General features: G+C 40.1%; 1 protein-coding gene across 1 annotated transcript; it reads right to left on the reverse strand.

Annotated features, from left to right (window-relative positions):
* Positions 1–1820: 1820 nt before the first annotated feature.
* OOSP3 (oocyte secreted protein family member 3) lies at positions 1821–13133 on the reverse strand. Its single transcript, XM_087883752.1, is given in 9 exon segments — positions 1821–2119; positions 3726–3944; positions 4930–5113; positions 5505–5619; positions 6937–7108; positions 7887–7990; positions 8412–8524; positions 10155–10333; positions 13064–13133. Coding segments are annotated over 9 exon segments (1455 nt in total).
* Positions 13134–14955: the final 1822 nt, after the last annotated feature.

Consider the following 14955-nt stretch of genomic DNA (forward strand, 5'->3'; position numbering starts at 1 on the left):
ACTTCCTGGCCACCTCCAGTTATTAGACTCTCTTAAGGTTAATCAAGGTTTCTAAGTTGGGGATTTGCTCAGAGATCTGGCAGACACAAGGGAAGAGCTTAGTTTGAAAGAAAATGGACTCTCTTGCTACCCGAGCAGCGTAGCCCTGGAAGAACACTGATCTGAGGGGAGGCAGCCTGCCCTCTCTAGTCACTTGACTTTGTCACCAATAGAGTAGTAGTCAATGGATGAAACACATCATAGTGTATCCATGGCAAAATATGTGTTTGGATGAGAGAGAAAATACAATTTTAACCCTGCTACAGCTAAGAACAATTTAAGACTGCCTCAGGTATGACCTGGGGAATCAGATGAAGGCAGCTGAGGTTTACGGGCAGGACTGTGCTGCAGTTGGATCAGGGGTGAAATCCAGCAGGTTCTAACAGGTTCTGGAGAACCGGTAACAGAAATTTTGAGTAGTTCAGAGAACCAGCAATTCCACCTCTGGCTGGCCCCAGAGTGGGACGGGAATGGAGATTTTGCAATATCCTTCCCCCAGGAGTGGGGAGGGAATGGGGATTTTGCAGTATCCTTCCTCTGCCATGCCCACCAAGCCACACCCACCAAGCCACACCACGCCCACCAAGCCACACCCACAGAACCGGTAGTAAAAAAATTGGATTTCATCACTGAGTTGGGTGCAAATGAAGAAAGGCTCATCCTTTTCTTTTTTTTGTTCTCCCATCACACAACCTCCAGAGAAAGGAAAGAAGCAAGCCTGGTTTGGGGTAAACACACAAGCCTGACGTTTTGGGGATGAGCATGAGACTAAAAGAGAAACAGGTAGCTGAGTTCTCCACCAATAGAAATCTGGTGCTTCTTATTCCCCACTGCCACCCCAAACCTGAATTCAAAAACAAAATAAGTTATTGAAGTCTTGTTGCTGTGGATCTTCAGTTATGCCCAGACTATATATGTAAACTGTGTTAGGAATATCTTGAGCATCCTAATTCTACATTACCTACCCCTCATCCCTGCTGTTTGAAGATTACGTGTGTAAGATGTATTATAATGAGCTTTGGAGGAAGGGTCCATATTTGGAGAGAAGGACATTTAGTCCTGTACTCTCTAATTCTTGAGCATTAAAGATTTCTAAATATAGCTCTCCATGTGGACGGCTGAAGGTAAGCCGCTTAAAGTGTGACAAGGAGTCAGATGATATCTGCAGTTGTGTTTCAGCTGATCAACAAAGCAATTAATAGCCAGTGATGTTTTTGTGATAAGAAATGTATTTGCAATGGTAGCAGATGAAATATATTTTGCAGAGTACAAAACCAGCAAGCTAGTTCTGCTTTTGGAGCTCACCCTGGGTTTCCTTAGAAACTTTTTGCCAGCTTGTTATTATGAACTCATATACTGGGACCCAGTGGTGGGTTTCAAAATTTTTTACTACTGGTTCTGTGGGTGTGGCTTGGTGAGTGTGGCTTGGTGGGCGTGGCAGGGGAAGGATACTGTAAAATCTCCATTCCCTCCCCAATCCAGGGGAAGGTTACTGCAAAATCCCCATTTCCTCCCAATCAGCTGGGACTTGGGAGGAAGAGAATAGATGGGGGTGGGAATTTTTACTACTAGTTGTCCAAACTACTCAAAATTTCCACTACTGGTTCTCCAGAACTGGTCAGAACCTGCTGAAACCCACCACTGCTGGGACCTCTGAAATATTTTGTGGATTAGAATTGGGTTGAGTATGCATATTACCTTGGGCTATGACTATAACAAAAATTTGATTGTTACATATTACACAATTACACTTTCTGTTTTGCATTGGCATATTTATTTTTTTAAATACTTGCTATCCAGAAAGCAGTAGGTTTGCCCTTCTAAAATACAGCTACTAGGTCATCAGGTTTCTTAGAAGCAATGCTGGACTGCCCAGAGATTCCAGCGCCAGATGTTCCAACTGATGCAGGTGCCATGGCCACAGCACTAATTTCTCTCAGAACTGGCTGGATCATCCCCATTTGGTATCTTCTGCGCGAATGTTTGCTGGAGTAGAAACAGGCCAGGATGGACACCAAGACAATGAAGGAACAGGCAGCTAATATGACTATGGTGGCAGTGGAAAGGGGGAGATGAAACCCTGTAAGGAGAATAAATGAGGAAGAGACAGAATGGAAAGTCAGAATGCCAATTCACAAATATGACAAACTGAATCATTACCAGTATATCAGCTAGAAAACCGAATGCCTCCGAGACCCGTTCATTCTCTCAATCTTTTTAGATGGCTGATTGAAAATCATATCAGATCCAAAGAGCTCTCTTCATTTCCACTCCAAATTGTAGTGACTTCTGGTACTCGGTTCCAAATGAATGCTGCAGAAACGCCAGTGCACACACTTGTCTTAATGCACTAATCTTTGGGTTCAAACACAGGTTCTCTGATTAAACCAAGGCTTCAAAAAAAGTCTTGGCATTTTTACATGGATAGAATATTTACTATGTAGATAATATCTGGTCTAATGCAAATGTCATGAGGCAACTGTTAACTGTACAGTACAAACACAGCTGTGGCTTTCTCTTTAAATATCTCTTTAGATTTGAAAGACCATTGAAAAAAAAATACTCTGCTTGGGCAGCCTTTCCTGCCCCGGCATTGGGTGCTTTTCCCACTTGCACCTAACCAGAGTACAAACATGCCCTGGCAATAGACCTTTATGGTTGTGTGCCCATGATTTTGCCTTCATTTATCAGCAAGACAGGTTGAAGTGGCCCTTCGCTGTATCAGTGTTAATATAATGCTTCTTTATTTTAATACAATCCAAAGGCAGCTTTCAAGTGAAGGGACCCTTAAAAGGAAAATCAGGTGATGGACACTGACTGAGAACAGACAAAATAGAGTCAGGAAAAGGATCCACAATGGGGACAGCAAATTTCATTCAGGTAAAGTTTTCTGCTGAAAACTTTAATTTGGCAAAGAGGAAAAGCCCTGGGATCTGACATGTACCTCCTTTGGAGAATACCAAGTTGAGACTTGCTCCTTCATGCATCAGAAATGCATTATTACTACAGAAAGTACCAGAATCTGTATTTTGATCAACAATCTTTCATAGCTGAGCCATTTGCCAATTATAAGATTCCGTAGCAAAACCCTGCTTCAAATATTTAGCCTAATGACAATATCTCATGTACCCAATTAAGCCTAATCTAGCTATGAAATCTTATACCATAATAAATTAGTCAAAAGTTAAAAGATTTGACAAGACCATGTTGTTCTTTGCTATAAAAAGCTTACTTCTCTGGAAAAAGGAAATGTTTACTTTGCATTATTGCCTATAGATCAGAAGGAACACCCGTCCTTAGCAAAACAACAAAGCAAAAAACAGCAACCCCAAAACCTGATACAGCAACTGAATTCTCAAGAATCACAGGTATTTGCAGGCAGCTTTACAAAACAACTTAGCTTATAATTAAAGACTTACTCTCCCTGACAATTATGTTTACAACTGTTTCTTACAGACATGCATCTATCGCATGAAAATATTTGCAGCATATAAAATGGCTGATATACGTTTATCTCTACTGACACCAGATCCATTGGCCACCGCAGCATGAAGGAAGAAATGTGCAGTTTGCCATCTTACCAACTGCTTTGTAAAACACAGCGTCATATCCACGGCCTCAGTTCTGTCCCACCCCTTGCCCCAAATTTCAACCCATCGAAAAATGGAAAAATGTGGTATTCTCACTGGAGACATCGTCTTTCATTCCTTCTTTCCTCACGATAATATTCACCATCTGGTTCAGAGATGGCCCAGCAGCAGGAGATGTGTTGGATACAGCAGGGGCAGAGTTGGTCACAATGGAAACCAGCTCCAAGGTCCTGGAGCCATTCCACAAAGAGATGTGGGCCTGCTCCCCTTTCAGTTCAATGGGACCAAGTTTGAGATCTCCTTCTCCAAATGTTCCTGGAAAGAGGCAAATAACATCTTGGAATTCAGCCCTGCAATCCCATACAATATTACCACAATGTCTCTTACACAATATGATTCAATTTCTCCATGCTGTTCTTTTAATTCTACTTGGGATACATGCAAGATAGTTGGTGTAGAAATTTGATAAGTAAATACATTTTATGGACTTTAGAATTTCCAAATTAGTCTGAACTCTGCTAATGTAGAGGAACAAACTGGATGCTTCTACTTGAGCAGGTGCCAAACAGGACCAGTAAATAAAGCATGGTTTTGCTGAACTTTTAAATAACAAACATTAAACTCAAGGATTATCCTGCAAAGTGGATATTGTTTAGTAAATTTGTATACTGGACTCTTGGAGATCTTGGGGTCTACAGTAATAATTTTAAAACCTGACCCAAATAAATAAAACCTGACCCAAAATTACAAAGGAAAAGAAAAAACTGTAACCAATAAACCCAGATGGCAATATCTGCATTAATCCCCAAATATCGTCTGAAAAATGTCCTGAGCTCTGTTTTCACCAGCTTCTGGAAAGCTACCACAGAGGGACCTAATCTTGTTTCCGCGAGGCTATTTCCAAATATGGGTACCATTATCCAGATACAATGTCTTGTAGCTTCAGCCTCTCTTGCCTCATGAAAGTGTGGCACCACCAGCCTTTTCCCCCTGGACAGCTACATTGGACTGGTTGATTCTGGCTGGAGAAGAGATATCTGGGCACCAAGGTATAAGGGTTTATAAATTAAAACCAGCAATTTCAGGAGCTCTTTCTCTTTCCCCTCCCCCCTTTTTTATGCTTTGTCCAGGTTGATTCTAGCACTTCATTTCTCAGAGAAATGCAGAAAACGAAAGGACATGCTGGGACTGACCAACCAAGACACAATCTTGTCAAGGGCCCAGAGGCCAAAGTGGGATCACTGGACCAGGTCCACCAGATGCCCGAGATGGAGCATTCTAATAGGGGAGATCACGCTACCTCTCCTCTGCTGCTGTCTCCTTTTTCTTCTTTTGCTGCCACAGCCAGTATGAGATGCACAACAGGAGCAGTCAACCCCTTCGTGAGAGCTCCAGGTTGCAGTATTCTGATCATAGGAGCATGCCTTATTGAAATGGTTTGCTGAGCCCACAGGTACTGCCTTCAAGTGGCAGATGAGGTAGATCTAAAAGAATCAGAATAGATATTAGCTACTAACTGTAACTGTCCTATATTTGGGAAAGGGAAGACAAGGTACCGAAGAATTCATGGTAATCCCTTACACCAAAGTATCTGCTATTATTGGCATAATTATTATTAATAATAATATTAATTTGCATCTGTTGTGATGCATAAGGAGGATTTGCTCCAATTCAATACCTCCTCTCAATACAGGCAGTTCCAGAACTAAATTAGTAGGATGGCTTTATTCCTCACCTTTGAAGATGATATCATATCTATACAGTATATATGTATGCTTAGATTTTCCACCCCAACTCATTCCCACACGTTAATCAAGTATACCAGTCCTACATTTAGAAATTCAACTTTCATTTCTTCCCATCTTCTATCTTAACCTGATTGTTGGAGGCTTCAATGAAGGTAAATGTATCCAGCTGGAAACGGAGAAACCCATCTTCTCTCATGGCAAGAAAATGGGAGCCACTACTGTGCAGCCCATCTACAAAGCATCTGCAGAATAGACAGAGACAACATGAATGGGCTCATTTTCCTTCTCCAGGTTATCAATACTTTTAATTATGGCTTTCTTTGTGTTTGTCAACAGTATTGCAATGATGAACACAACTGCAAGCTGGCTGATTTTGAGCCAGACACCCTCTCTTAGGTCCAGCCCACATCACAGGATACTTGTTGTGTGAAAATGTCCATTAGGTGGAACAGACCATGGTAAACACCACAGGGATGGCTAAAACTACTCTTACTGAGATTGGCTACAACAACAGAATCTTGCAAATCTGATTGTGCTGTACCCCTCCTCCTTTCTATAGTTCAGTGAATTATGGGAGGTGCCTGAGCCACTTCTCAATGTTATCTAGACATTGCTGAGTTTAAATATGTTTAGGCCCTTTTGCTTAGGAAACAGCATTGTGCACATCTCCATCATGTTCTTTACTGTCTATTGGGAAACAGGAGGAGGGAACATTATGTACCACACATTCAGTTGTACAAAATAAAGTGGGATCACAAAATAAATCGCCATTTTGACCTCTGCACGTAAGCTAGCAGCAGTGGTAGATTTCCAGATAAACCCCTTACTTTAGAGAGACGCTTTATTTTGAGAAACAGGAAATCATTGCCATTTCTACATATTTTGGAAACAAAAGTAATTTCCTCCAAATCTAAGTTCAAGTTGACAATGATGAAATAGTGGCCAGCTTCTTTCATCATGCTAAATTACAACCTCATTCTATGGCTTAGCCTTAGACTCTTCAGTGGGTCAAAGGAAGGGTTAGTTGTGGAGGTTCATTTTAGAAGTGATAAACAATAACCATGGTTTCTACAAGTCTCCTTACACCTCCCATAGGACTGCTCCCCTCACTTCTTTTTTTCTCAGGTTTAGTCTGAGAACAGACAGGAAGAAAAACAAGAAAACTCTGTCTTTGGACACAATTCAACTCAGAATAGATCTGTTCTTCAGCAGCCACTTTGGGGCACCTATATGCTTTTTATACATGGTGCAAGTGTACTAAAATGTTATGGGCCCTTCCAATGGTAAAAATTATAAGCTGTTAAATTCTCAACCATTGACTTTACCAAACATTCTGCTTTCTCAGCTATTTTTAGTTTCCAAATGGGGTAAATACGACTCAATTCCAAGAAAATAACTGAACACCATTTACCCTCAAAGTCCAATGAGTGTGAGCTTACTTTCACAAACATAGGAACTCAGTTATAAATGCTCACTTCTCCTAAGAAACATGAGGCTACTTGTAAAGATAATGACTACCACCTCTCATTCTGCTGGGCCCAAACTCTCAAGAGACTTACCCATGATTTGTGATGACCTCATATTTCATAGAGGATTCTGCACTTGGCCGGGCGACACATTCATCCACATAGATTCTCAATGGGACATGGTTACCCTGTTTTACTGATGCCTGGATGTTGATGAAGTCCCCAAGATAGTAAGTAGGGTGAGGCATCACTTGTGACCAGCTGCCTGAAGAACAATATATTAATAGAGCATCATCAATATCCCAGAAAAGCAACCGGTAGCCTGCCAGCAAAAAACTTTTTTTTCCTTAATAATTTCTTAAGCTCTTCCTTTCCCCAGTGCAAGTTTCAATGATATGGATTTAATGCTTTAAATACTGAGCGTGAAGGTTCATTCTCCAAGCTTATGGGTTGGTTTCTGAACTTTTGTTACCAGGCTAGGTAACATCTTCAGCAGAGTTTAGGGGATGTTAATGTTCTTCTGTTTTAAATACTCTTTAAAATGCTCATTAGGGATTTAAAAATGGCTGTCTGTTAGATTTACTTAATACAGGTAGTCCTCAACTTACAACAGTACATGTAGTGACCATTTGAAGTTACAATGGCACTGAAAAAAGTGACTTATGACCATTATTCACACTTATGACCATTGCAGCATCCCCATAGTCACGTGATCAAAATTCGGATGCTTGGCGACTGACTCATATTAATGATGGTTGCGGTGTCCCAGGGACGTGATTCCCTTTTTGTAACCCTCTGACAAGCAAAGCCAATGGGGAAGCCAGAGTCACTTAACAGTCCTGTTACTAATTTAACAACTGCAGTGATTCATTTAGCAACTGTGGCAAGAAATGTCATAAAATGTGGCAAAATTCACTTAACAACTATCTCGCTTAGCAATAAAAAAAAATTGGACTCGATTGTCGTTGTAAATTGAGGACTACCTGTACCACAACTTTCTATAAGTCAATGGAAACTGTATTCGACTTGATTAGCACACTCACTGTCATAGACTTCCAGGGCGAACACCAGGCTCTGATGGTCCATCACGGTAGAAGTGAAAGGGACCCAAGTAGGACGGAGTTCAAGGGAAGAGACATTCCAGGACCTAAATTTAGACACCACGTTTATCTACTCACATCCTCTTTGCGTTTCCAAAGCTCTTTGTTTTTACATTTATCATTTTACCGTCTGTAAGCTGCCCAAAGTCACCTTATAGGTGAGAGGGGCAGTATATAAGTTTAATGTAAAAATAAAGGACATTATATAATTTCCTAGAAGGAAAGAGGCAGCTAAATGCAAATCCAATCCAAATCAATTCTCAGAGCTCAGGATGCTGGTAGCAATAATGCCAGTTCTGATCGTATAAGAGACTTTCTATGTACTTAGCTCCTTGGTCTGCTTTAAATAGATAACAAATGACAAAAGATGAATTCCCACATTTCAATATTTAAGACTCAGTCTACAAATACACAGAGTAATTATAACTGAGACCATCTCACTTCTTTCACCAGTATTCCATGTCTTACCTAGGATAGAAACAGTTTATAGCATGGGAGAATGGATTGGTTCTGATCACCCCATCTGGAGCTGAAGGCACATAGTGGAGAATGTTCTTATAATGGATGCTTCCTGGAAGAATCTATGGAGTCAAATAAAAAAAAATATGCAGAAGCTCATTTTAAGGTTATATTCTAAGATGACTAAGGGCCTTTCCCCACTGGTGAATTAAAGTGCCATTCACCCATCCTTGAATAAACAAACATGAACTCAATAGGATATAGCTGCCCCACCTGCTGATCCTTACCCTGTTTAATGTCTCTGTTCTGCTCATGGGTGAACAGTAGAGTATTATTTGGATATTGCATAATTTTGTTCCAACATTCTGTTGGATTGAGAAGAATGAAAAGAAATCCCAACAGATTGCAAATAATCTCCCGCCCCCACCCCCCACGGCTACTAAAGTTGTATTAACAGATCCTTCTTTCTGATTTCGGGGGGAGGGGATCAATGAATTAATGTGACTCTTGTTAAGTAGCTCACTCTTGCCAATAATCAAGGCCAAGGTTAAAGCTTCATCCCAAGAAATGTCATCTATAGTTGGGTAGAGGATGACATGATAACAAATAAAACCAGCTGATCTTTTGACAAAGCACCCTTGTCAGCTAGATTTAGAATTATTATTTTTCAACAGAAAACCTACTCGGAGTTAGATATTTTGGAGCAATTTCAGCAATCTATTAATATATTAGGTAAGAAAATGGGTGCACATTTCTCTTAATCAAAAACTTCGTAATTGAGTATAAGGACAATTTTTACCCTCATCAAACTGATTCAGCAAATGGTGAAAATGGAGATATATGACATAGCAGAAGAATCCGAGAAGAGAAATAACTTTTAAAATGCCCAAACCTTATAAGCAGATCATTGCTTGCCAGACAAGAAATTACAAATGAAAAAAAAAAAAAAAGATACAAATTATCTCAAAAGTTTAAATAAAAAAGAACACAAAGAAAAAGTAAAAAAAAATATAAAGAAGTATAAAGTAGGTATGTTAAACTGCTTTATCTAATGCCAAATTTTAGATTTTATCTGTAGTTTGTTATTTGGGGTTTTTTGGAAAGAAATAAAACTAAATGGAAACTCTTTGGAGAAATGTATATATTGTGCTATGCTTGTAAGTACTATTTATTACTGATACCATCCCAATACTAATATCTGCATTTGTAGAACACATCCAACAATTGTTGCTAAATAATTTTCAAGACACAATTTCCCATGAATTCAAATCATGGGAAAGCAATCACTTCATTCTATTATGCGCAAATCAGGACATGCTTAGAATATTGTGTTTGGCACCACAGCTCAAAAAGGACAATGACATCTTGAAACAACTTCAGAAAAGGGCAGCCAAGATGATGATATGGAAATCAAACTGTAATTAAAGTATCTGGGTATGTCCCGCCTATAAAAGAAATTCTATAGGTGGGACATACCTGTAGAGTATGTCTCTATATATGAGGGGAGATACGATAGCAGTCTTCAAATACATGAAGATTGTTGCATAGAAGCAGCAGTGAATTTATGACAGAATCATATCCAAAGGGTTAAAATAACAAGGAAGGAGGTTCAGGCTAGACCTCCAGAGATCTAGTGGTTCTGTCATTCTACTGCTATTATCCAGAAGGGTACTTGCCTTCCTGAGTAATGTTATTGCAAAGACCTCTATAATTAAATCTATTCACAAAATCCCAAACACAGAGCTATCTTACTTGTCTGGTGGCTCCACAAGCAAAGAGAGGATATTCAAGCAGGAGAACGTTTGGATGTACAGCTGTCACCGTACAGCCAGATCCCAGAATGAGTTCATTGGCGTTAATCATCACACCAGTCCCAAAGAGATTCACAGGAACGGTGATCATTAGATGCGAGCTTCCACATGACACTGAAACTGCAGAAGATATAAGGGGTCAGGCTAGAAGAGCAACCTGTAGCATCATATTTTTCCACAAACAGGAACATGCAAGAGTTTTCATAAATGGCACCATTATGCTCCTGAAAAGATGGAGGATCCAGAGGATCAAATCAGAGCTCCGATCAATTGAGATTATCATTATACACATTGCATAAAATGCCTCCAAGAGGTCAGGAGGACCAAGACATAAGGGCCTCATTTGTTGTTGGTCCTCACCAATTAGCTTCAGAGCTGCTGGCAGAGCAACTAGGCAGCTCAGAGAGTAGATAATGGAGAGAGTGAGGAAAGCCACAAGAGGAAGAGAGGGTTGTGGCTGGTCTGAAGTCCTTATGTCAAGTCTACTGCCATTGGCAGTGTATTGTTCTAACACCATCTAACCTTTGTAATCATCAGTCTTATTTGTTAAGCCTCTGCTTAAAAGTTAGAGGGTCTAGAAAGCTTTTCAACATCCCTCATTCCTTTGTAATAAAACCAACAAGCAACTGAAGTAATATTCACATATTCAAAGCTTGTCGCCTATTTAGGGGCACAGAAGCAGCCACTTCAGGTGAAGCAACTACTCAGGCAGAAAATTAAGATCAAACTCTTTGTTATATCTAAGTCACCAAACTCTTTAAGGGCACTTGACAGTCCTATCAAGCCATTTTGTGGCTTAGTTTACATGCCCTGCTGTTTTCTCATGCTTAACTAAACTACAACTTATTCAATTGACCCAATTGTCAACCCTGAACTAATTACAATATGTAAATCTAAAAGGTAATTAGTAGCTTGTGGGCCTGGGAGTTCTGTAAATTTACCTTGCATGCATTTCTCCAAAGCTCCCCTTAAACCGATACATTGGCTGAGTTTATACAACTTTTAGTTTAGTTTATCCTGTTTTCCAATACACAGAATATATTGATGTAACTTATAACTGTACTTACAATTTCTGCAAAGAAACCAGGAACTACTTCTTTGCATCTTTTTTTTCCTGTTTTTTTCTTTGTTCCATTTTTAGCTTTTTATTTTTTCAATTTTCATGTGTATACACACATTTGTCTTATGGGCTGTTTCCAAATATTGTCGCCCAGCAGCTATCCCAATTAATCAGACAATGGTAGGAAAACTACCAGTATTTTACTTAGCAATTAAGAAACAAACTTTTGATCAAATGTGGGGCCTTGCCAGCAAACAGGCCAAGTTAAGGACTCCTAGGAAAAAGTAACCTAACTCTTATGCTAAAGAATGTGCACATATAAACTGCATATGTATGAATCAGGGGTGAAATTCAGCAGGTTCTGACAGGTTCTGGAAAACTGGTAGCGGTAATTTTGAGCAGTGCGGAGAACCGGCAAATACCACCTCTGGCTGGCCCAGAGTGGGAGGGAATGGGGATTTTGCAGTATCCTTCCCTGCCACGCCCACCAAGTCACACCACTCCCACCAAGCCATGCCCACAGAACCAGTAGTTAAAAAAAATGGATTTGACCACTGGTATAGTGAAGTCAGGCTGTCTCCAGTAGTAACATTTTTTTAATGTTGACCATTAGGTTCCCCCTTAACAGTCATGAACTTATTTAATTTTCCTTTTACTGTATCACGAATTAAAAACTTGGTTATTCAAGTCCCCTGGCCTGGACTGATGGGGTTTTATATGGGTTTTTAACTTTTATCTGGTTTAATTAGGTATTTTAACTTTGTACTGTGGTTATTGTGGATTTTATTGTTGTGAGCCACCCTGAGTCCGTTGGAGATAGGGCGGCATATAAGTTAAATAAAATAAATAAAATAAAATAAATAAATAAATCTAGAGATGACCTAATTGACACCATCTTTAAATTCTCTAGATCCTACAGGCATTTTATGAATAAAACAGCTTGAGGCACACCTTGCTCTGGATTCTATTTTTTTTTTAAATCCTCTTTGGCTTTTTTCCTGGTTGGCCCAGTTTGGAAACCATGCAAAGATGAATCCAAAAATTGGTGGACTGTCATTTGCTATCTGCAGATGGTTTATATTTTTAGAAACTGCATATCCCCAAGCACTGGTTACTATTACAGTTGAGTTTCCATTTTAAAAGTTCCAATAGATAAATTGAACATGTTTCTTTACATGTAACTCAACAGATTCTATACACTTTAAGTTCTTTTTTTTCCTAAATTGCTTTCCTTAACTCTGCACCAGCAAATCTTCATGCAATTAAAGATTTTGCACAAGTTACTCTAATTAAGTGTTCTCCAACAAGATTTGTCTATTGATCCGAAAGCATACTAAATCTAGCAAAATGTCCAGAACTCAAAAACCAATGGGTTTTCTTTCTAATTCTGAACCAGATTCCCCACTTCCCCCCCTCCCATTTTACAACTTGGTAAGATGTTCTAATAAATATACTTTCTCCCCATTCCCAGCACTGGTTCACTAGCCTAGTGAGCTGGGTAGCTTGTGTTATGAATACATTAAAGGAACAAAACTAACTCTTCCCTAACATCAAGTAATACACATCAGCTTTAATTAATCCTCATTAAAAATTGTTTTATAATTAGACATGCATCTTGGCAGATCTTTAATAACAGGAAACAAGCTATGATCAAAAAACATTTAAGCCTGGTTCTCTCTGGATTGAGTACAAACCAAAAACTAATTACAGTAGCTAGTTAAGGAGCAATCAATTAATCTTTTTTCCTTTTCTTTTCATTTCTCCAAGTTGTATTCCCTCTCTGCATGTACCTGAGGAGTTCTGAGTAGAAACGCCAGTGATTAAAAGTAACAAAGCCCATATTCTTAGATGATTCTCCATCGTTCACAGCAACTACTCAAGAATTCTCCCAGGTGGGAACCAAGTCCTGGGGCCTCTCATTGGCTTCATTTATAGCTCATGCAATACTCAGGTGCCTTGGCTTCTTCCAATGAAACTCTATAAGCTATTTCCTTACCTAAATGATGAAGCCATTTCCTCTACTCTGAGAGAATTCAGAAGTGGTATTCAGGCTAGGTTCACACTTGTTTCTGGGATAAAAGACAGGCTGCTTTTTGGTTAATTCATGTAACATACTTTGTCAATAGTAATTCCACCATGTTGTTCAAATACTAAGACATTTTGGAGTCAGGAATAGACTTTGTAACCAAAGTTTATTCAAAGTTACAAGTTCTAGTTTCTATTAATCCAAAACATCAGCTATTCTGAATTCAACATTCTAATATGCTCAACAGAAGTATACAGAAAGTTGTTACAATACATTGTAAGTAAACTCATAGACATAACTAATAATTGCTTTGGCTTTGGCTAGTATGATATTTAAACCCAGCAGTTTGCTTGTTTAGCAGACCATAGCTAAAACAAACCATGGTGGCACAATGGTTAGAATGCAGTACTGCAGGCTACTTCTGCTGATCACTGGCTGCCAATAGTTTGGCAGTTTGGGTCTCACCGGCTCAAGGTTAACTCATCCTTCCATCCTTCCGAGGTGGACCCAGATTGTTGGGAGCAGTAGGCTGACTCTGTAAACCACTTAGAGAGGGCTGTGAAGTGGTATGTAAGTCTAAGTGCTATTGCTATATCAAGCTCACTATGTGTTATAAGGAATAAAAGAGCTACAAATGGGAGAATTTATAACACATGTTCAATATAAGTTATTTTTCAAACAGTTGTCCATGCATTTTCAACTTGTTCATCTTTCAAGAATGTTGTGTGGCATTAAATACTGGGTCATCAAATAAGAATTCATTTCTTTAGAATACTGCCAGAATAATCTAGTGTTAATGGCAGTCTAATGTTAGTGTTAATGATGGTCACGTAGACCATCAGCATGGCACTTCTCTATCAACTTTATAGGGCAGTGATGGCTAACCTTTTTGTCATCACGTGCCAAAAGCGGGGGTCATGTGGGGAGGGTCACACGTGTGTGCCCACACCCATAATTCTAATACGCCCCATGCCCCACCCCCGTGTATGCATGTGTGACACCCCCCCGCGCTCTCCCCGCTTTTGGCATGTGATGGCACACAGTGTGCTCGGTAGGCCCATTCTTTTGCTCTCCCCAGGCTCCCATTTGCTGACTTCCAGTCCCATCAAAGGGCCTCTGGGGGGGGGAGGCTGTTTTTGCCCTCTCCAAACTCCTAGAGAGGCTCTGGAGCCTGGGGAGAGCAAAAAATGGGGCTTCCCCACCCCCCAAGCCCTCCAGAGGCACGAAACAGCCTGTTTTCCTACTTCTGGGTAGCCCAGAAGGCCTGAAAATGTGTGCACCGGAGCTGAGCTTGCGTGCCCACCGATATGGCTCCACGTGCCACCTGTGGCATGTGTGCCATAGGTTCACCATCACGGTTATAGGGAAATAAGAGCAGATGGACTACAGAAAAAGGGACTGGAGAGGAAAGAGATACATCCATAGCTGCCTAAATCAGCCCTTAAAAACTATGATCTCATCCATGAAAGATCAGCTGAGCTCATTTCCTATGTAATTAAATATTAGTATGTAATATGTGCAGAGCAGGGATGGGTGCTACTTACCTTTACTACCGGTTTGCAACGGGGCCGTACGTGCACACGCTCTTCTACGCATGTGTAGAAGGGTTCTGATGATGTCGGGGTTGGTGGGCGGAGCCTCCTGCCAGTTTTCCCA

This window comes from Pantherophis guttatus, chromosome 1 (assembly GCF_059756535.1).
Source record: "Pantherophis guttatus breed Tessera chromosome 1, ASM5975653v1, whole genome shotgun sequence".
NCBI classification, from domain to species: domain Eukaryota; kingdom Metazoa; phylum Chordata; class Lepidosauria; order Squamata; family Colubridae; genus Pantherophis; species Pantherophis guttatus.